Raw genomic sequence first — 22835 nt, 5'->3', positions numbered from 1 at the left:
CTGGAGCCGTGATTTCCACGGCTCTAGTACCATAAATTTATTTTCTTAATTCATGATTCCTATGATATATTCCTGCACCATCTGAAGTCGTGTACGGGAGGTATTCGACCTAAACTAAGTCGTAGTAAAATAGCTTGACTTATTAAAAAAAGACATTAAAGCAATAGTTAATAAATCAGGACACTATTTTTATGAGAAATATAAAAAATTCATCAACGTTATTTATTGTTTTATCATTCTTTTAATAAAATATTTTTAAAAATAACTCCTAAACCATTACCATTAGTTAACATTTCTCATTAAAAAATATTGATAATTTAACACTAGAAATACTAACCCAAATTTCTTATTTTAACTGCTTGCCTTCAAAATATATGTCTTGGATGGGCCTTACTAATTTGCTTATCTTAGTTTCTTTAAAAAATTAATGATAATAATAAAAATGATAGTTTTATTGAGACATTTCAGAAGTTACATAAGAAATCATAATACTGGGGCATTCCATCATTCATCAAAAAAAATAAAGACTTCTTTCCCATATCTTGCAAACACTAGGAAAGCATGAGTAGAGAATTTACAAGCACCAAACGATATCGTTGTATACTTTTGGATTTTTCTTCTAATGTCATCAAGAATTAGAATAGCATAAAATACCAACACTAGTGCCCTTGCCTCTTTTTTAGAACCAAAGCAGCCAACTCACTTATGAGGGGGAAAAAAACATTATGTTTAGTATTAGGGTAAGTTAGCGAATCTTGGATTTAGATTTAGACTATGAATAAATTATGCTAATGTTCTTTCTTGATCAAAGTGCTAGCCTGTCCCTTTCTTCTTGAATGTGTTGATTTCAATAATAAAACTTTACTCTTGTTATACAAGTTAAAAATCACTAGAAGTTAACACTAGAAGTCAGACAATGAAAAAAAAACAAACTAGACATCTTTGTTTTTGCTAGAAATGGACGTACTACATTTTAACTTGTTAAGGAATTGGATATTATTTATCTTATTCCGAAGTAAAATAGGATCAAGCTTAGAGTTGTGAAGAGTGAAAAAGCCCAAAGAGCAAATTGGGTTGAAACAAATTTCTAAGATTTCTCATTAGATCAAATTCGCTTCACCTCTTCCTAGTGCCTTGAGATGGGTTAGAGTTATTATTAGGTACCCTCTCAAAGTCAGTGATATGGTATTCTCTTCTCTCACATTCATGATAAGATTCATCATAAACGAAAAAAAAAATGAGCACAACATCTCACAATACTCCAAAAATACTTAATAATGTAAAATATATATTTAAATTAACATTAAGGGCATCTCCACAAGGATAAATATCAAAGGTTAAATCCCCAATGTCATCACAAAGCTCCTAGATGGCCAATTCAAGGGTGAACTTTGTATTAAGTAATTTACGCCCAAAATATGGCATGCTTAGGATTTAGACCCAATTTCACCAAAGGAAAAGGGATTTTAAATTTTAATTCTGAAGTTTGAAAAAAAAGTTAGAAAGCTCTAGCATGGATTAATTTTCAGGTAATGCATGGGCTGGCCAAATACGATTGCGAGCAATTCTATTGAGGGAACCTTTGGTTTTGCAAAAATAGTCCAGCTATATTCCAAGGAGCACTTGCAACCATTGGTCTATCTATTTTTTTAACTTATTACTCTTGCCAAAATCTAGCGTGCTAGTTTTCAGGTTAGTTTGAAGCGTCAAAGTTTTCCTATTAAAACAATGACAAAACTTAGATACAATTCTTTAAATGTCTTACATTAAATTTTTCAATTAAATTCAAATACAAGTACTTAAAATTTATTTCTTCTCAAGGAAGAGAATAATTTTTGTGCCAATGCTTAAAACTTAAAAGTACATCATAAGATAACGATTGAAATTCTTGAAGACCCTTCAAATGCCCCAAACCAAATAAGTCCAAAGCCGACTGGTGTCAATGAGATTGGAAGATAAATGATTCTAGTTTAGATATATGACTAACCAAGCTGTCCAGGTTTTGGAGTGAAGAACCACCTTGTTGCAAGCAAAATTTTGCCTTCTCCTTCAATTTTGAAATTCTGTCTCTAATCTCCTCGCCTTCTTTCTCCACCATTAATCTTTTAATGTACCTCTCTATCTCCAATCTGTCCAGTCCATTCTCTAGCTGCAGACCAACCTTCCAAATTTGGCTAACATACTTGGCATTTACGGTTTGGTCAGAGAAAAAAGGCATACAAATCATAGGGACCCCCTCACATATACTCTCCAATGTTGAATTCCAACCATTATGAGTCCAAAATGCACCTACAGCTGGGTGGGCCAGCACTTCCAGCTGAGGAGCCCATTTTATAATATGTGCCCTTCCATTCAATGTCTCAAGGAACCCACTTGGCAATGGTTCGAGCCATTCCGAGCCACGGACTAATCCAGGTCGAACCACCCACAAGAAGGGTTGATTGCTATTGGCTAGCCCCCAAGCAATCTCCAAAAATTGGGATTCACTTAAGGCCGCTAAGCTCCCAAAGCTTGCATAGATTACGGATTTAGGAGCTTGTTTGTCTAGCCAGGAAATGGAACTTTGGTCTTGGGCTAATAAGCTACTTGAAGAAGACGTTAGATGGTATTTGTGAAATGGGCCTATTGGGAAGATTGGAATGGGAAATTCTTGGCGTAATGTGTCAAGTTCAGATTGCTCAAGCTCTTCAAAGGAGTTCCAAATGATTCCCGAAGAGGCCTTGCTTTCTTTGACCATGCCAGCTACAATTTCATAATATGAATTAGGGTCCACCGTGTTGATCACTGGGAGGTCTTTTACTTTGAGAGGTGGAAGCTCTGCCACTAGCTCTTCTAATTGAGAATCTGATAACAAAAAAGTGGCATATATTAACCAAGGAAAAGTCTAAGACCACATAATTTTCATAATTTCTTGTCACAACTATGACGAGACAAGGTATAATTGGTAAAGAAAAAATTGTGGGTCCATGTGTAAGTGATAATTAACCACTCACAACCTGTCACGTTAGAATTGTGGCAAAAAACTTGTGAGATAATTTATGGTCCTAAAACTGCTTATTAACCATCCATAATAAAGAACCTTTTATGGAAAATTGAAAAATGTTATCAAATCAATTAATTATTTTTTTTCATTTTTCTATAAAAAATTTCTTAAAGTAGTTTACTAACATATACCCTTAAGAGTCTTAGGCCATATATTAGTAAAACCATATACTATATACTATATATATATATATATATATATATATACACACTAATATATTGGCATCACAATTCCACTTCAAACCAAAAATCCTCACCACGCGTCTGTCGCTGCCATAAAAATTGGTTGCCTCACTGTTCTTCCAATGATGAAAGATATGCTTCGAGTCAGCATTGAGGCTATCTACTTTTTGGTTAAAATATACTTTTTATTCCTAAAATATATTCCAGTTTCTATTTTAGTCCTTAAAATTTTAAGGTTTCTATATTTATCCTGAAATTTTAAAAATGTTTTAATTTTCATCCCTCCATCATCCATTTCTATTAAGCTTAGGGACAAAAATTAAAAATTAGTTTATGTTAAGGAATGCCCTTAAGACATTTGTTAATTGACAATTTTGAAAAAGTTTTGATACCACTTTTATAAAATATATCAAAAAATCTATCAATAAAATCAGTTACTTATTTCTTTTTCCGTAAAAAGTTTATAAAAATATTTCCTAAATCAATACCCTTTAAGGTTTTTATTAACTTAACCTTAAAAATTTAATGATATTAGAGACAAAAATAAAACATGGATGATATTCCAGGTACAAAAATAGAACCACAACGATATTGTTTTTGTCCCTAAAATATATTTCTTTTCTTTTTTTTAGAATCTCCTAAAATATATTTCATGTGTTTTTTTTTTTTTTTTCCTTCTTCTTTAGAATGTGTTCTATTAGACAAATCAACAAAAAGTTTAATAAAAGTGGACAAAATGATAAAATGGGGAACATTTTAAGTTTTCATAGACAAAGATATAATTTTTTAAATTCTAGAAACAAGAATAGATCATCCATCATATTTCAAGGTAATATATTTCAACGATAAAAAATAATACTTTGTTTCCACTATCTATCTTATTTTTATTAGTTCTAACAATATAAACACTCTCTCTCAAAGAAATGATTGTTCACAAAATGCATGCCAAAACAGCATTTTTAAATGGTGATTTAGATGAAGAAATTTACATGGACCAACCAGAGGGTTTTGAGGTTCAAGGACAAGAAAATAAAGTGTGTAAACTTAGAAAATCATTATATGGTTTGAAACAAGCTCCTAAACAATAACATGAAAATTTTGATAACACTTTAATTTCTAATGGAGTTGTTTTGAACAAATCTGATAGATGTGTGTATAGTAAATTTTCTGGTGATAATGGTATTATTATATGCCTATATGTGGATAATATGCTAATGTTGGGAATTGATATAAATGTTGTGAAAAATACTAAAGATCTTTTATCTTCAAACTTTGATATGAAAGACATTGGAGTGGCAAATGCAATTTTGGGAATAAAAATCATAAAAATAGCGAAGGGATTATACTTTCCTAATTACACTATGTTGAGAAAGTACTTAAAAAATTCTATCATTTTGATTGTAACCTTGTGAGAACTCCACATACATATAAAAAAAAAATAGAGGGTCTCCTGTTGCACAATCCGAGTATGCTAAAATTATTGGTAGTATGAGGTTTCAAATGAATTGGACATGCCCTAACATTGCATATGTTGTTAGTGGACTTAGTAGATATACACATAATTCTACATATGAACATTGGAATGCACTAACTCGTCTCTTGAGATATTTGAAAGGCACCATGAATTTGGGCCTTACATATACAAATCATTCAACAATATTAGAAGGCTATTGTGATGCAAATTGGATATCAAATAACAATGAGACCAACCCCACTAGTGGTTATGTTTTCACCCTAGGTGGAGGAGCTATATCTTGGAAGTCTTCTAAACAAACCAGTAATGCTAAATCAACTATAGAGCCTAAGTTTGTTGCTTTAGAAAAGGAAGGTACTGAAGCTGAGTGGCTAAGAAATCTACTTGCTGATATACCAAAATGGGATAAGCCATTACCATCAATATCATTGTGATTCCCAAGCTGCAAGTGCGAGTGCAAAAAATAAAATTTATAATGGGAAGAAGAGGCATACACGCCTAAGGCACAATATAGTACGGCAACTCATAAGCAATGGTGTAATTTCCATGGAGTTTGCACGATCAGAAAATAATCTTACGGATCTTCTGACCAAAGGGCTAACTAGACAATTTGTCTATGATACATCAAAGGGGATGGGACTTAATCCCATTGAGTGAATCACCCATGATGACAACCCAACCTATATCAACAAAAGGTTCAATGGGCATCATGGAGATATTCAAAATAACACTATCAGTGAGAATCTCACTGTCCCTACTATGGTGTAGATAGTGCTTACTACCAAACTAGTGAGGTTGAGTTTTATGACTCTTAATGAATTCATAGCCTTTATAGGTAGTGAGTGGTAGCACACACTTAATGAATTCTACTATGTGAGTTTGGAGGTGGGGCCACCTCCTATGAGAGTGAGGGCAAACTTTCTAGAGCACTCATGAAAATCCAGGTGGGGCATATGGCCAAAATGTGCCAAATTTAGAACTCATCTAAGAATTCACAAGCAAAGATGTTCATATTCTTGTGGCTCATGAAACTGGTTCAAAATCTTGTATCACCAAGATTTTGTGAACTCTAGACTATGAATACCAAGTGTTGATTCAAAGTCCACAAGACATCAACACTAATTCATCTTGTGATTGCCCAATTTTTGAAAAATAAAAATTAAATTTTAAAACATGTGAGGGATTATTGGGTATGTTCAAAGCTTCAGCCCATAGTCTTTTGTTAGAAAGCCCAAGCCCATGCTCTAGAATTTTTGGCAGCAAACAAAACCCACAATCATCTCATATTTCCTTAGCAACTATTCAGCCACACCTTCCCTTTCATTTGCAGAAAATACACAGCAGCTTGCGGCATCAATGGGAAAGGAAATTCCTTTGTTTTTATCTTTCCCTTTTCACTCTAATCATCCTTGGCTACTTTCTTTTAAGAGCCCTAAGGCTATCAAATTCTATATATAAGATTAGTTGCAAACTGTTAAATTACCGATTGTCCCAAAAGCTTAAACTATTAGGAAATGGTGAATTTAATCACTTAACCATAAGTCTAACACTCCCCTTCACTTGTGGACCTAAACTTCCCCTTAATAAGTGGGGGCCCAATAAGTGGGAATTTAACATTTTAAATGGGAGGTAAAGTAAAGTCAGGGATTGAACTTAGAATCTCCTGCTCTGATATCATGTTAAATTACCGATTGTCCCAAAAACTTAAACTAATAAAAAATTGTGAATTTAATCACTTAACCATAAGTTTAACACAAACAATCAAAAACATATTACTCTTATATTTTTCCCTCTATCATATACTAAATATATTCAATTTGGGCATATAAGACGAATTCAAAACTCTGTTTGTGAGTTGTATCCTGGAAAGTGACAACTTAAGCCATATGCACTCTAGTGGGGGCGAAATTGTTTCTTAAGGATAACTGATTTAGTTTCGTGCCTCAGCGATAAGTTTTTACTTAATCCTTAATTTTATATGTTTTTACACTTTTCTATTTTGTTTTATAAGTTAATATATGCATATCCTTGTTTTACTGATATATTATTGAAATTGCTTTGTAAATTTGTTAATTAATTTGAGCAATCTTCTAGACTATATTTCCAACATTTCAGACTAGTATTGGATTGGATCCATCTAGACCTCATTCTTAGTTTTTTCACACCTATGTCCTACACATAAATGAGAAGGAACAACATACCTTGTATGGGGAGGTAACCCCTTTCCCTTAGTAGTGGAAATGCAGCAAAAACAAAGAAAGAGGAAAGACCACCAGTCCTCAAAACAACCCTTGGGAGCTTAAGATTCTCAGCAACAGCTTGAGTGAAGTAAAAGAGAGCATCTGAGATTAAACAAGAAATAGGTTCCTCTGAGGCATCAGACAAGAGCTTATCCATGCAGTCCCGGAAAGGATCTGTACATTTGATGTTGAGGAGTTTAATAAGAGCTACAAGATCTGATGAAGAGGCTTCAGATTCCAATAAGCCTTCTGGGATGGAGTGGAATGTAAAGTTGGGATAATGTGAAGGGTTGAGAGAGTTGAAGTTTGTGTGTATTATGGTGATGGAGAAGCCTTTGGAGTGAAGAATGGTTGCAAGTAGTAGCATGGGGTTTATATGGCCTTGGAATGGCACTGGAAAGAGTACCAATCTGCGGCCCTTCCTTTGCTCCATTTGGGTGTCTATTTGGTTCTCCATATGATTGTGCTTTTATGTTGTTGTTGAAGACTTGCTTCTATAGCTCTATTTATTAAAAAAGACTTCCTTCAACGCCAAGCGGACCCGAAATTTAAATAAGGGCAAAAATGGCCAAATGTCATGTTTTGCCAAAATTTGTGACAAATTAATACTATTTCAGAAATATTTAACGGTGTATTACTTTTTTAGTATTCAAATTTCACAAAATTAAATTTTAAATAGTACTCGAGTTAAGTAGATTCGAATTCCTAAGTAAATTGCCAGCACAGCATTACTGAAATTTGTGCAATTAATAAAATAATATAATACTTAATATTACAGAAATTGAGCACTTTCTATAGTATTCCAGCTTAACAAAGTTAAGTAAATTGTTTTTCTTCTTTTCTTTTTCTTTTTCTTTTTTCTACTTTTTGTTTCGTAGAAAAAGTAATACAGTACTCGTACAAAACTTTTCCTACAAAGCTACCTATTCAATAGGTAAGACACTGTATCATATTTAAAAATGTATTTCTTGAGCATGGGTCTACTGTCGGGTGCCGACGCCCATATGTCCAGCCCACTCTTTTGCTTAGCTCATTACAGCCCCGGCTCAACAATTTTGAGAGTTTTAAATAAAAATTTTAAATTGAGTACTTTTATATTTAAATATTAATCAAATAATGTATTTTTTGAATTTTTTATTTAAAATCTATTTTCCTTATTTTTTAAGATGCAAAATTGATATAATAATTTATAATAATAAATAAAATGAGAAATCCTGTTCAGATAAATTAAAAAAATAAAAAAAGTGAGAAACCGGTTGTCTTATATGGGCTGCACTGCACAGTTGCGCACTGTGCAGCCCGTGCGCCTGTGCAGTGCAGGCTGTGCATTCCAGCCTGTACTCTTTTTCTTTTGTTTTTTTTTTTTTTGAGTGTCTCCGGCCTGTACTCCAATCATTTTATGGCTAAATCTTCTATATTTTAAGATACAATAAAGCATTTTTAATGCATTTTATTTACTAATAAAAGTGTTTAAAATTTGTTATTTAAAATATATAATTTTTTTTTTACAAGTGAGGCATTTTTTTTATTTGGAGGTCTTAAACGATTGCATCAATTGCATTACATATTGAGCCGATTCTAACTCATTAAATGAGCTTGTTGGACAAGTGCTGAGAAGTCAGCAAAGTGAAATGGGTTTGTACATATTTGTCCATGCGTAAGTTTGGACATGTGATTTAAGAAAAGAAAATGTCAAAGGAATCGTCACTTGAGACAATAATTTTATACTTCGAGTACATAAAATAAAATATAAATAAATAAATAAAAATTATACTTCTAGTTTTGCAAAAATGGTCCAGCTATTCCAAGGTGCACTTGCCACCATTGATCTAACTATTTTACCTCATTACTCTGCCCAAAATCTGGACTGCTAGTTTTTGGGTTGGTTGAAGCTTCAAAGTTTTCCTATTAAAATAATAACAAAACTTAGGTACAATTTTTGAAATAATTTATATTAAATTCTTCAATTAAATTTAAATACATAAGGACTTTGAATTTATTTATTCTCAAAGTGAGAATACTTTTTGTGCCAATGCTCAAAACTTAAAAGTACATCATAATATAACAAGTGAAACTCTTGTAGACCCTTAAAATGCCCCCAAACCAAATAAGTCCAAAGCCAACTGGTGTCATTGAGATTGAAAGATAAATGATTCTAGTTTAGATATATGACTAACCAAGTTGTCCAGGTGTAAAGAGGGAAAATCCCAACCTATTATAAGCTGACACATCATACTACCAAGTTTACAAAGTACAGCCAATTACAGAATGCCACGTACTGCTATTAGGTTTTGCTATCACTATTCAGAAACCAACAAAAATTTAAATGTCGTTGAAATAAAGACCTAAAAAAACATGCAAAAAACCAATCACACATCAGCGTGTATAAGCAATGACTTAAGCAGTCCAGTGTGTGTAAGCAATGACACATGCCACAATTAACACGTGTAAGCAATGAGATTTGGCACGTGTAAGTGATGACATAAGCAATCCAATCAATTGCTGACATGTGCCATCTTGAAAATCAAGACATTTCGGCCAATCAAACAATGCCATGTATTTTGGAAAAAAAAGTCTTAAAAATCCTCCACTCCGCCGTGTGTCACTCACCTACCCCAAACTCCTATAAATAGAAGTCTTCCTAAGGCATTTCCACATACACCAAGACATCTTGGAAGGCATCTTGAAACACACCAAGACATCTAGAAAAGTAAGTATTATTTGAGTTTGATTAACAAGTGCCCTTAAAATATTTATTAATGAATTATTTTAAGAAAGTTTTGATACCACTATTATGGAAAAATAAAAAATTATCAAAAAATTAGTTTTTTTTTTTTTATCCCATAAAAACTTTCATTAACAAATCATCCAGTAACAACTAACAAATGAGCAACCAAAAGCGATTCCTCTAAGACAGTGTTATAAATCACACGATCATGTTCAGACTAGCATTGTATTGGATCCATCTAGACTTCATTCCTAGTTTTTCTCTCCTATATCCTACATACATATAAATGAGAAGGAACACATACCTTGTATGGGGAGGTAACCCCTTTCCCTTAGTAGTGGAAATGCAGCAAAAACAACAAAAGAGGAAAGACCACCAGTCCTCAAAACAACCCTTGGGAGCTTAAGACTGTCAGCAACAGCTTGAGTGAAGTAAAAGAGAGAATCTGAGATTAAACAAGAAATAGGTTCCTCTGAGGCATCAGACAAGAGCTTATCCATGCAATCCCGGAAAGGCTCTACACATTTGGTGTTGAGGAGTTTAGCAAGAGCTACAACATCTTTTGAAGAGGCTTCAGATTCCAAGATGCCATCTTGGATGGAGTGGAATGTAAAGTTGGGAAAGTTTGAAGGGTTGAGAGAGTTGAAGTTTGTGTGTATTATTGTGATGGAGAAGCCTTTGGAGTGAAGAATGGTTGCAAGTAGTAGCATAGGGTTTATATGGCCTTGGAATGGCAATGGAAAAAGTACCAATCTGCGGCCCTTCCTTTGCTCCATTTGGGTGTCTATTTGGTTCTCCATATGATTGTTGCTTCTATTTATCAAGAAAGGCTGCCTGCCCTTCAATGCCCACTTGCCTAGAGGACCTGAAATTTAATTCTATTTAAAAGGAGCAAAGGTAATGAGAAAGAGACACCCTCAAAAATAATTTTTTGTAGACCAATCAAATAAGAAATTGGGCACCTTTTTAAGACTAACGAGATTACGTGTACAAACTTCTAATTAGGTTACTTGTTCCAATTGGATTCTAATTCTTAAGTAGTGGACCCAATGGAATTTTAAACATTATTGATCAACACAAGTTTCCTTCTTTTTCTTCTTTTATGGTTTACTTCTTCTTAAGTAGTGGATTCCAATTGGTTTACTTCTTCTTCTTCTTTTATGTGAAGCAAACTCACTTATGAGGTTTTTTTTAGAAAAGAAGTTTAGTGTGAGGGTAAGTTACCGAATCTTAGTTTTAAATTTAGACTATGATTAAATTATACTAATGTTCTTGATTGATCAGAGTGTTAGCCTGTACCCTCTTTTCTCGATTGTGTTGATTTCAATAATAAAACTTTACTCCTATTATACGTTTTGAAAATCAATAGAAAGTTAACGTAAGAAACTAGACAATGAAAAAAAAAATGAAGAAGACATACTACTTTTTCTTTGTTTTTGCTAGAAATGGACATAATTCGTTTTAATTTATTAAGGAATTGGGTATTTATCTTATTAGGAGGTTAAATAGGATCAATCTTACAGTTGAGAAGAGTGAAAAAGCCCAATGTGCAAATTGGGTTGGAACAAATTTTTAAGATTTCCCATTGGGTCAAATTTGCTTCACCTCTCCTTCCTAGTACCTTGAGATCCATTTTATTTCAGTTGTCTGCTTGTGCATGTCTGTCTGTAACTGGGCTTTAGTATTATAAATAGTCCAGCCATTCCAAGGCACACTTTCGAGTTAGACCATTGGGCCTAACTATTTTACCTCATTACTCTGCCCAAAATATGGCATGCTAGTTTTCAGGTTGAGTTGAACTGTTGAAGCATCAAAGTTTTCCTATTAAAATATTGACAAACTTTTTTTTTTTAGGAACAAAATATTGACAAAACTTAGTTATACTTTTTATATCAAATCCTTCAATTATATTCAAACATATAAAAAAATAAATATTGTTTGCGCGGCATTGGTCAATGACTCAAAAGTAGCTATACAAAAGTGCTATACAGTGTCATGTGGCTGAAACTTTTTTTTATAGCAAAATTCCAATCTTCACTGAATATCAGTATCCAGCGTGCTAAAACTCCAAATATGCTAAAATTTAGTATCAAACCCCATAAATCTTGCATTATCCGCACTTCCAATTCTAAAAAATTTTACCATTGAGCTATAGTATCGTCCTACTTTTATGGTAGTACTGTAACAAAAAGGTTTTTTTTTTAAATAATTTTTTTTTGGGTTTTGGGTTATATTATTTTATTATGTAGATATATTATTATAATGTATTGTACAGTAAAATAAAAGTTGAAATGTTAAATGTATTATAAAATGATATAGTTAATAGATAAAGTAGTTTTTGAAATAAAAAAATTAGATATTTTTTAGATTCCGGATGAGTATTGTATCAGTGACTTTTTATAATTTACGCTCTTCTTGAATGTATCATACTATCATAGTATCATGTATATTCCAAACAAAGAAGCAAGTAAACCGGACAGAATTGCTGTCCTTTTTCCTAGTAAAACTCTGTAAAAGTCAATTGAATTGCACCAAACCAAATTGTACAAGCATCACCAACCAGAGCTTTCTTCCAAAGGCTGACAATACAGTGAAATTACATAGTTGACAACCAAACCTAACATGTCAAAGCCCATTGACCCAGCTCATAAGCTACATTATTGCTTCCCTATATCCATTATTAACATCATTATTCACCATAGACAAGGCCACCAACATGATTACTAGTAGCACGCTACTCATAGTGGTTTGCATTATATATAGACAGCATCAACATGAATGAATGTGTCGACCTTTTTCTTTGGTTTATCCCTTTGCAACGACTCAATATAATCTAACATAAAAAAGGCATTAGAATTTAAAATTGTGACTCATTTTTCGTTCACGACAACATCAAATCTAAGAGTAATTCTATGCTTTTATGCAACCAAATCAAACAAAGCATAGCCCCCCAAAATTTGATTTGTCCGTACAGTTGACCTCAAAGGCCCAAAAAACAGCTTAACTCTCAATCCATCAAACACTATCCTAAATCCTAATCATGCAATTATAAATAAAAGCAAATGGGAGAGAATGAGAGTTTCAACATGTTATCATAATAAAAGCATGTGTGTGCATTACAAACGAGTAAAAAAGAACATTCTCACAGTCATATATTATCAAATCTTTATTTTTAGAAGATAAAAATTCTACTCTAACTTAAATCTAAATATACATATGTGTGCGAAACTCTCTCTTGAAAACTTGAACCAATTTTGGACTCTCAATTCACAAAAACTTTATACTTATGAAATAACCATCATTACCAATGATGCGTAACAGTATCAAGTCTTTTTTTATAAATAATTATAACATGTTGTTAACACGTAATTCCAACTCTTTCTCCTAAACTCTCAAACATTTAATATATGAAAACGTGTCAATTCAGTTACAGGTCCTTCTGCAGTACAATAATTGTAACAAGAACCAAGAAAACTAAATCTAAGAAACTAAAATTAGTGCAACAAAAAACGCAAAGTGCAATTCTATTTGCTGATTGGAAATCGCTCAGATATCGTGATTGACGGCTGGATATGGGCCTGAAATCAAGAAAGTCCCCAACCAAACGAATAGAATCTTTACCTCTCCACGTGGTGACAACTCCTTCTATGCCACGTAGATTTGTTTAGGCTTGCTTGCAATTCAATTCTCTGCAAAAAAAAATAAATAAATAAACAATTTTTAACTAGTAGTAGTAGCCATTGCACCAAGTGGATTTTTAATTCAAAGGCAAAAAGATTTTAGAACATGGAAGCTACTATCCTCTGTCAACATTTACTTATTACTTAAAATGCAATCCCTAGAATATGAAATGAAAAATATCCACAATCCCTTAACCTGATTTCAGATTCAGAATAAAGAGGACACTAACAAATTAAGGATGGGAACAGCATATTGTGACAGAATTCAATTTAAATTGTCAACGAGTATATAATTGTTATCTAAAATTGGGTTTAGTTCTATTTTAGTAATTGATATTTAAAATTTTCTAGTTTAAATTTCAGAAATTTGTATACACACCAAATTTGTTCCATGATTTGGTTTTGCCAAATTTGCTTCATATTGTAATCTTAGCTAATTCAGCTAACTAGTTTTAATAAAGTTGCAACATTTTTCTCAAAAAAAAAAATGTCACATAAATATGAATTAAAATGGCTAAACTAAAAACAAATAAAAATGAAACTAACTTATTTTAATACTTTTTTAAGAAAATAAAAATATAGATGGAGACTAGCCGTTTTAGGAAAAATTTTGACTTCCCTGATATTTTTGCTTTTAGGTGAACAAGCATATTTGAGTAATAAGATCAAAGTTTCACCTTTTTTTCATTTCTTTTATAACTTAAATTCCTTTTCAAAACAAATTTATCTGGTTTCTAGTCTCAAAAGCCATGCATAACAACTGGACCAGAAGGATCCAGTGCATCCAGTAGTAAGAAATGAGATTATCAAAAAAATAACATCCAGTAAGAAATGCTGGGAAACCTTAAAAAGAAAAAGGACAACAATGATAAAACAAAAACAAAAACATCTTGCTTTTATCCCATTGCACACTCGTAAGAGTCCCGAATTTGGTCACACTTGTGAGATCAAGAGTTATTGGGTTCGAATAGTGCACTTGATAAAAATGCTATTTAACGATGCAGATAACCCTAACATACCCGAAAATACCCAACACCATTAATAACGAATTTAAGTGGACCAGATCAATGATAAAATAGATGAGTCCATTTTTTATCTATCAAAAACAAGACCATCAATTTCATTTAATATAAATAGTGAACTTCTAAAGCAGAGGGACTGGGGGTCTGTTCCATTTGTATTATGCTAGAAAAGACAAACTCAATTTTACGGGATAATGATTAACTTTAATGGAAAATCAATTCTCTCCAACCACCTCCACCGATTTCATCTGTACTTTCACTGTTTCATATAAAACCTGAATTTAAAATATGATTAATTTAATTAAAAAGTATACCCCAAATAGAAACAGTACCAGTTAATAACTCCACTGTTCCCATCAAACTATTTCTAACTCATGATGGCCTCTGGAACTAGAACAATCAGGTTTGCTCTTCTTTCTTTTTTATTCAAGACCCTTTTTTTTCTTTTTCTTTTTTTAGTTTTTGTTTAGAAATATATATAAATACTTAATATACCCCACCCCTAACCCAAGACGCCCACAACCCGGAGGTGCCATTAGACCAACATGGTCATTGGCCCTTTTAATTTAAGACTTTGGTGGCATGAATTAGGCTAGTTCCAAATGAGTTTTTTTTTTTTTTAAGTCATTTTTGGATGATAATGTTATTCACTTATTTGTCACAAAAGTAATGAATTTCTTTTTTTTTTTAACAGACAAAATTTAAGTACAACAACTTATATTTTTTTTAATAAATCTACTTTTATTGAAAAGAAAGAAATAGAAGATTACAACAAAAGACCATTACTGGATCTAATACCATCTCTTTTTACAAGGTATAGTAAGTACCTTACATGCAATATATTGGGGGTTATTTAATTGAAATTCCGACACATGGTTGAATTAATCAATGAAATATAAAGTAACAAAAAAAAAATTAATAATAATTAAATTCAATGTAACTATGTGTGTACATTTAGTTGAAGAACCTAGTGTACTATACCCAATGTAGTGTACCTAATTCTTATCATTTTTTATTAAACTTAGAGCATTCCCGTTAGGTTAGCAAAAATTCTCTTTCTATATTAGAATAAGAAAATAATGTATTTTTCGTAATTTTGCTAATTACTTTTCAAAACACTCCTGTAAGTACTCAATTTGTAACGATCTCAAACTGATATTGGGTTCGTACGTTAAAGGCCCAAACAATAAAATTTGTAGAAAGTGGGCTGAAAGGTTAGGCCTTGGTCACCGGACAGGGGTTAGTCATGGGGTACATGGTGGACACACAGAGGTGAACCATGTTTTCCCAAAAGTCTTTCTCCTCGGCACGGCCTGGGAGGCTCTGGTTCTTGGCCTTTTTTCCCAGCCCCCTTTCTGGATTGCTTACTTCTCTTTTTATACTAGCATTTACCCTCCCTCCAACATCCACGTGTAGGTTTAGCTTTCTAAGGCTGATACTTGTCCTATCAGCCCATACCCAAAGTAGTTGGGGGTGGTTGTAAAAACTGAAAAGTATTGCTCTGTCAGGCACAGAGTATTTAATTGCAGTAATGGCAGCCTTTCCCTTGTCCTTTGCCGCTATACTGTTCAGGGGTCCTTTTTCCATCAATGCGGAGGTGTTCAGTTTTTCCTCAAACTGTTCCTATACCGTACTTGCCCTTTCTTTCAGGAGCGCTTTGGGATGCCGAGGACAGAATCGTCCTCGGCTATATCTCTAAGCGATTTGGACTTTCATTATATGTCCTCGGCAATGTCCCTACTCGGCTCGGGCCTTGGGCCCTAACGTAAAGTGGGCTAGGGTTACAAGTTCTCTGGCCCCACAATAGCCCCTCAAAATCCTGCTGTTCGGCCCCTCGGACGGAGAGGAGGGTTTTGGTGACGTCGGGCCTATGTCACGGCTTGCCAAGCCTCGTCCTTCATCAATGCCGGCGTCTCTTCATTTGCTTGGGACGTGCTCATTATGAGACATTCCCTTAACTTTACTCACGTCGCGTTCTTGCCGTTTCGGTGCACGAGGCACATCTTTAATAAGTTCCCTTTACGAGGCGACATGAATCCAACCGTTGAAGACGGCGTTGGGAGTTGGGTGAGACTTATCTCGTTTGTAGCTTTTCTTAGAGATTTGTACAGAGAAAATGCCACCAGGCTCGCCCCCCATATAAGAAGTGCGGTGGGAGGTCATTTTCTTTATTCGTAGACCCTTCAAGCCTTCCAAATCCCTAACTTTCCAGTTGTGCCCATAGCCCCTGTTACCAGTGTGACTGAGCCCTAGGGAGTGATATGGTCAAATCTGGGATGAGGGCAAAGGGACCACACCCTTTCCAGAAGCATTAGGTTTCCCTGAGACTTAAGATGGCCAGGTTAGGCCAAGGGAGACAAAGACTCAAGATACTTTTTCCTTTTAACAAGGCAAGAAAGGAGCCTCTTCTTCCTTCAGCCAAAATCCGAAGCAGGTGGAGGTCGCATCAGATTTTTGGTGCGACAGCACTGAGGTTTCTCATCATCGGTACCATCCGCTCTCTCTCGAGCGCTGCTAATATGATACCTGCTTGATTGCAGTCAGAGCTGGTACGGGGGTTAGGCTCAACTGCTTCTTCCTCTCTTCCATCACTGGGGCAACTTAGGTGCCTCTGCTTCCTCTTCTCTTCCATCACTGGTGCCATCCTGACGCGCTTGGTTGCTGCTAGGGCAAAATTTTGAAGGATTTATCGTTTCCCTGTATTCTTTTCCTCTTTGCTTTTCTTTTTGGCTTCTGTATTTAGCTTCTGGTATAGGCTTGTTTAAGCCCCTTATTGTACGCTGTACTACTTCTTTGTCTAATAAAAGATGACTTTATCTCATTTTGCGTGTTCTTTCATTTCTTCCATAATTATTTTGCGAATGGATGAGTTGGTATCCTTTTCTTTTGAACAATACTTAGGGCCGAAACCCTTGTTAACAAAGAGTTATCGCTTTGAACTTATTAAAACTAACGGGCACAATAATGCCGACTTGAAGTAGGTTAGTCATATGAGACTGACCGAAATAACCACTGAATGCTCTGTATTGCATATGGGGTGATCACCCAAGGATGGGTAACCTAAAATGAACTATCCGAGAGGCTTGCCGAGCACTAGGATGCTAAGCCACGTTCCTGACAATATTCATAGCCCTTATAGGTTTGAGTCCGAGGATCACGCAATACCTTGGTTCTGTCCAAAACTTATAATTTTTGCTTAAAGTAGTTGGTTTCCCCATAGGTTTGAGTCCGAGGACCATGCAATACCTTGGTTCTGTCCAAAACTTATAATTTTTGCTTAAAGTAGTTGGTTTCCCCATAGGTTTGAGTCCGAGGACCATGCAATACCTTAGTTCTGTCCAAAACTTATAATTTTTTATTAAAGTTTCGAGGACTAGCCCCTCGGCCAAGGTGTGGGCCGTTGACTTGATGTTGGAAGCTCCTAGAACTGTCCATGCCACGGGCGCTTCGAAGCGTAGCCCCTAGTGGGACTTTATATTAGGGCAGCAACAGCAGGCTGCTGGAAATGATGGAGGGGCTTTCGCAGACCCTTGTTTGACAGGGGCTTGATCCTACTACCGCCTATGCCAACGAACAAGCCTCCCCACAGACGGCGCCAATTGTAAGGACTCAATTTGTAACGATCCCAAACTGATATTGGGTTCGTACATTAAAGGCCCAAACAATAAAATTTGTAGAGAGTGGGCTGAAAGGCTAAACCTTGGTCACCGGACAGGGGTTAGTCATAGGGTACATGGTGGATGCACAGAGGTGAGCTATGTTTGCCCAAGAAGTCTTTCTCCTTGGCACGGCCTGGGAGGCTCTAGTTCTTGGCCTTTTTTCCCAGCCCTCTTTCTGGATTGCTTACTTCTCTTTTTGTACTAGCCTTTACCCTCCCTCCAACGTCCACGTGTAGGTTCAACTTTCTAGGGCTGATACTTGTCCTATCAGCCCATACCCAAAATGGTTGGGGATGGTTGTAAAAACTGAAAAGCATTGCTCTGTCAGGCGCAGAGTATTTAATTGCAATAATGACAGCCTTTCCCTTGTCCTTTGTCGCCATACTGTTCAGGGGTCCTTTCTTCATCAATGCGGAGGTGTTCAGCTTTTCCTCAAACTGTTCATATACCGTACTTACCCTTTCTTTCAGGAGCGCTTTAGGATGCCGATGACAGAATTGTCCTCGGCTATATCTCTAGGCCATTTGGACTTTCATTATATGTCCTCGACAATGTTCCTCCTCGACTCAGGCCTTGGGCCCTAACGTAAAGTGAGCTAGGGTCACAAGTTCTCTGACCCCACAACTCCCATCTTATTCTCTATTCTCTTTTTTATTTATATAAAAAAATAATATCTCTCCTACTTTTCAAAATATCTACTTTTCACTATTTCATTATGAGACACAAATATATATATATATATATATATATATATTTGCATAAGCTACAATGTCTTATATTTTTAGAGAAGTGCTCTAGCTAAATAGCATTTTGGATCATGTACAGATAACTCAATGTTGGTGTTTTATATGAGGTTCATTAGGCATATTTGGCAGAAGCAAATGCAGATACTCCTAGACATGTATTTTTCTCAAAAAAAATACATAAAAGTGAGACACTGATGCTCAAAAAAAAAAAGAATCCTATAAAAGTGTCGTATCATAATTGTATTTTTCTTTTTTCAAATTAAAGTTAAGATAAGTGAGACACTGATGCAGAAGTCTTGCAACACAAAACAAAAAAAAAGCCAAAACTATGCTTCACGTGATATAGATGTACATTTACACACATCATTTATTAGTCCAGAGTAAATTTTGCTAGGAAATTACAAAAATAACTACAAGTCATTCTAAAAAGTCATTCACTTTAAAATTTGTCATATTAATTTTTAGTTATAGGTTGAAAAAAAAAAATATTGTTCATATCAAAACGCTGTTGAGTGAAAGGGAGAGATTTGACTGAGTCAAACATTGCACTGCTTCCAGAGCACCAAATCACAACTACCAAAGCTGTCTCCGGTTACTTTTTTTAAGAAAAAAGAAGCGGGAAATGCTACGGGAACTGTTCTAGAAAGGGACCCACCAAAAAATTGCCTATCTCGGGTCCCACAAAAAATAAACAAAAACCGTACGGTAAATTTTATCCCTATAAACCCTTCTCTTATCTCCAGCACTTAAAAAAAATAAAACTTCAAGCTGAAGATATCTCCACCATGACCCTTAACTTGCGCTTTATCCTTTGAACTTTATTTTATTGCTAAAGCAAAAATTTATGAAGGAAATATCATCCTCCACTAAACCAACATTCACTCACACCTTTTACTTCATAAAATAGTACAAAGGGAAATCTAATCAAAAAGAGTAAAATAATGCTGGCCAAATGGGAGCTTAATCATGCAGAGCATACACAGTTCTTGCTTAAGCATTAAGAGTTGGCTAAGAGTTTGAAACTTAAGGTTGGACTTGATTACTTTACTTAATTAAGTGTATTATACTATTTAGCAAATTTTTAAACTAGTCAAAGCTTTGTTTTTTGTTTTTTGATGGGACACAAAGCTTTGTTAGTTAAACAACCGCAAGTGCCCAATTAAAAATATTGAAGGCCAAAGAGATCCCCCATGTTCTGGTTGTCTTTAAAACACGAAAACAAAACGATCTCTACATGACACGAAGGAAGAAAACAATCACACACACATGCATTAGAGACAAGAACTTGGAGCTTTCTTATTAAAGTTTTACCCGATATGGGATATTACAAGAGGTTTGTAAATTCACCTCATCTACAACCTCATAATTTAATTAATTAAAACCTTCCCTCTCCCCCACAAATTACACTTTTCTCCATTCTCTTTTTTACCCATTGAGCCATGGAAGAAATTACCCCCAACTTATTACAAGGAGTTAAAAACTTTTAAACAACACCCATCTCTCTCCTACTCACTACTATTCTCCCTTCCCTTCTGTTCTTACTTTACCTAAAGCTAGAACACCAAAAGCTGCAACCTCCTCAAAAAGCTGGATCTTTTTATTGCAACTACAACTCGCATTCTTGAATTATCCTTGCTTTATAAAACCAACCCAAAATACCATAATCTATCACAAACCTTCTACTTTAATATACTGCTTTCTGTGTCCAACAAAACAAACTCTAATATAAAGAGACTAATTGCAGCGTTTAGTATGTCCATTCTTGAGGCAGATGTACTTCATGGTTAAGTGTTCCTTCAGTGCGTAAACTTCGCCTTTGCTGTGCCAATAGAGCATTCCTCCGAGCCACAATAGCATCTGAAATATAAAACCCAAATTTAACACAACCAAACACTAACAGATCTATAAGATTTAGGCCTTAAAAGTAACATAGAAAACTGGCTTACCATGGTCTGAGGTAAAACCAGTATAGAAGCGTGGCTGAACGTGACCATTCATGTCATCAAAGTTCAAATTCAAAGCTTGAACAACCTTGGCTGGGACTAAAACTGTTGGACAACCTGAAACAAAAACAAAAAAATATATACAATCAGACCAAAATTAACAACATTCACACCGCAAGTGTGAAAAAGGCTAAAAATTTAACCAAATCAGAAATACCCAAATGCAAAAATCTAAAAACATACTTGTTTTCTTGCGAGAATCTGGAGGGTTGCTATATCTGCGAGGCAAGAAAACCCCAGTACCAGCACATTCCCTTTTGACAGAAGTGTTGGATCCACTAAGCAAAACACCAGCTCTTATACTTGAACCATTGGGATTTGGCGCTTGATTTTGTTGCTGTGCTTGTAGTGTAGGCCATGCAGACTGAGGCAAACCCAGAGGCCGAGCACCACTTCTTCCACTCTCATACCCATTAGTGCTTCTCACTCTACTCTGAGTCTGTATCTGTGGCTCTCTTTGCTGCTGAGTCGCAAAGCCCACCTTCACTTGTTGTCTCCCCCAAATTGAAGAGCACTGTGGCTTCATTACATGCTGAAACTGCAAAAAACAACAAAAACCCACACGCAAATCAGACACCCGGATTTCAAATTTGTCGAAAATTAAACCTTAAACCTTAAGCATTAAGCAAACCGAAGACAAATATAAGCTTACCTGAGCTGTATGGGGAAGATTGTGAGTGAGAGGCTGGTTGGGGTACAACCCAAAGTTGCAGGATTTTGGAGCTGCCGAGTTGGCTGCTGGGGTTGTATTAGGATAAGACAGTAGGCCTCTGCTTTGGGGGTTGTACTTTTGAGATTCACCAGATACCTTGAGCCTCGCAACTTGACCAGCCGCTGCGTAGATTAAATCCCAGGTGTCGTTTTGAGCACCGAACGGCGTCGTTGGAGGAGATGGGAACCGAGACGGGCCGTTTGGGCTTCCATTGCTTGAGACACCGCTTCGAACTGACCAGCTCCCGATTCCACTCAGCGTCGACTGAGGCGACCCGGCCATGACCCACTGAGTTAACTCACCAAAAAAAAAAACACAAATCAGAACTCGGTTCTCGAAAACTAAAAGAGATTAAAAAGAAGAAGAAGAAGAAACTAAAGTAAAGGGTTGTTTTTGCTTTAGAAGAGAAAGTTACCTCGGGTTTGGTGTGAGAGAAACTACTCGGGACGGTGAGTTTCTGAGTTTCCTGAAGAGAGGACTGAGTCAGGCGGCGAGTTAACCCGGCGAAGAAGTCTTCCTCGTCGCTGCTCTCTGTTTCGGTGGAACCCGCAACGGACTCAACCGGGGAGCTGAGAGCTGAGCTGGAGCCAAACGAGTCGAACTCGTAGGGAAACTCAGTTGGGAAGGTGAGACTCGGTTCAAACCCAGCAGTAGTAGTAGTAGTATTGAACCCATTTTTGTTGAGGTTTTCCTTGTCCATGAGTGCCTCCTCCTCAGTGAGAAACTTAGAGGGAAGCCAGAGCTCAGAGTCTCCCAGACACTTAGCCATGCAAAACCCAAAAGAGTTATAGAGAAAAAGAAAGAGAGAGACCCAGAAGGGTGTTGCGGTTGAAAATGAAATGGGTATGAGGAAGTGTTGCTGGTTGGGGAAGATTTAATAATGACCCAGATGAGTTTGCTGAGTTTGCAGGCTGAGGGTCCCAACAAAACTACAAAAGATAGAAAAAGTAAAAAAGAATAGAAAGAGGGAACTATAGTCTATTATCTATAGTTTGAGAGAGAGAATGGGTTGGGAGTAGAGAATGTTGAAGACAAGCTTGCTTTTATTAAGGTTTCAGGGTCTCATTGAGACAAGTTCAAAAAAATATATATATGAAAAAAAGAGAGAGAGAGTTAGAGAGAGAGAGAGTAGGATGTGAAAACAACTGGAAGAATGGCCCAGTGGTTGGAGACATTTGTCCTTGTGTGCAATCAATCTGCCACCTGTCTAAATTTTGCACAAATACAAAAATTACTTAATTATTGTTTGTATTATTATACAGTAAACTTATGATTGGGATTGGAAAGTTAATACTTAATTACTTAAAAAAAAAAAAAAATTTGGGTAAACACTTAATTACTTAATT

At 35.4% G+C, this 22835-nt stretch overlaps 3 protein-coding genes across 3 annotated transcripts; all 3 read right to left on the bottom strand.

Annotated features, from left to right (window-relative positions):
- Window positions 1–1738: 1738 nt before the first annotated feature.
- Window positions 1739–7540, bottom strand: LOC126697614 (UDP-glycosyltransferase 76B1-like). Its single transcript, XM_050394688.1, has 2 exons — window positions 6901–7540; window positions 1739–2844 (listed from the first exon to the last, which is right to left on the bottom strand). Exons 1-2 carry the CDS (start codon window positions 7394–7396, stop codon window positions 1940–1942), a joined length of 1401 nt encoding a protein of 466 aa, XP_050250645.1. The 5' UTR covers window positions 7397–7540; the 3' UTR covers window positions 1739–1939.
- A 224-nt stretch (window positions 7541–7764) lies between these two features.
- LOC126696613 (UDP-glycosyltransferase 76B1-like) lies at window positions 7765–17013 on the bottom strand. The gene is made up of 3 exons (XM_050393312.1): window positions 16896–17013; window positions 9972–10532; window positions 7765–8844 (listed from the first exon to the last, which is right to left on the bottom strand). Exons 1-3 carry the CDS (start codon window positions 17011–17013, stop codon window positions 8834–8836), a joined length of 690 nt encoding a protein of 229 aa, XP_050249269.1. The 3' UTR covers window positions 7765–8833.
- Window positions 17014–20045: 3032 nt separating this feature from the next.
- LOC126697612 (uncharacterized) lies at window positions 20046–22516 on the bottom strand. Its single transcript, XM_050394687.1, has 5 exons — window positions 21905–22516; window positions 21430–21777; window positions 20961–21315; window positions 20721–20834; window positions 20046–20631 (listed from the first exon to the last, which is right to left on the bottom strand). Exons 1-5 carry the CDS (start codon window positions 22256–22258, stop codon window positions 20522–20524), a joined length of 1281 nt encoding a protein of 426 aa, XP_050250644.1. The 5' UTR covers window positions 22259–22516; the 3' UTR covers window positions 20046–20521.
- Between the last annotated feature and the right edge of the window lie 319 nt (window positions 22517–22835).

Source organism: Quercus robur, chromosome 8 (assembly GCF_932294415.1).
Source record: "Quercus robur chromosome 8, dhQueRobu3.1, whole genome shotgun sequence".
Taxonomy (NCBI): Eukaryota; Viridiplantae; Streptophyta; class Magnoliopsida; order Fagales; family Fagaceae; genus Quercus; species Quercus robur.
The sequence above is the reverse complement of the archived record's forward strand: the minus strand, read 5'-3'. Positions and strand labels throughout refer to the sequence as shown.

What these genes read in the sequence shown, in the direction of transcription:
- LOC126696613 (XM_050393312.1), bottom strand. Translation starts at nt 17,013, where the DNA reads ATGGCACCAGTGATGGAAGAGAAGAGGAAGCAGAGGCACCTAAGTTGC. An exon ending in CTCTGACTGCAATCAAGCAG is followed by an intron (nt 10,533 to 16,895) that starts GTATCATATTAG and finishes ATTAAATTTCAG; the next exon opens with GTCCTCTAGGCAAGTGGGCA.
- LOC126697612 (XM_050394687.1), bottom strand. Translation starts at nt 22,258, where the DNA reads ATGGCTAAGTGTCTGGGAGACTCTGAGCTCTGGCTTCCCTCTAAGTTT. An exon ending in AGATTCTCGCAAGAAAACAA is followed by an intron (nt 20,835 to 20,960) that starts GTATGTTTTTAG and finishes TTTTTGTTTCAG; the next exon opens with GTTGTCCAACAGTTTTAGTC. An exon ending in TGGTTTTACCTCAGACCATG is followed by an intron (nt 20,632 to 20,720) that starts GTAAGCCAGTTT and finishes TTTATATTTCAG; the next exon opens with ATGCTATTGTGGCTCGGAGG.
- LOC126697614 (XM_050394688.1), bottom strand. Translation starts at nt 7,396, where the DNA reads ATGGAGAACCAAATAGACACCCAAATGGAGCAAAGGAAGGGCCGCAGA. An exon ending in GGGTTACCTCCCCATACAAG is followed by an intron (nt 2,845 to 6,900) that starts GTATGTTGTTCC and finishes TTTTGTTATCAG; the next exon opens with ATTCTCAATTAGAAGAGCTA.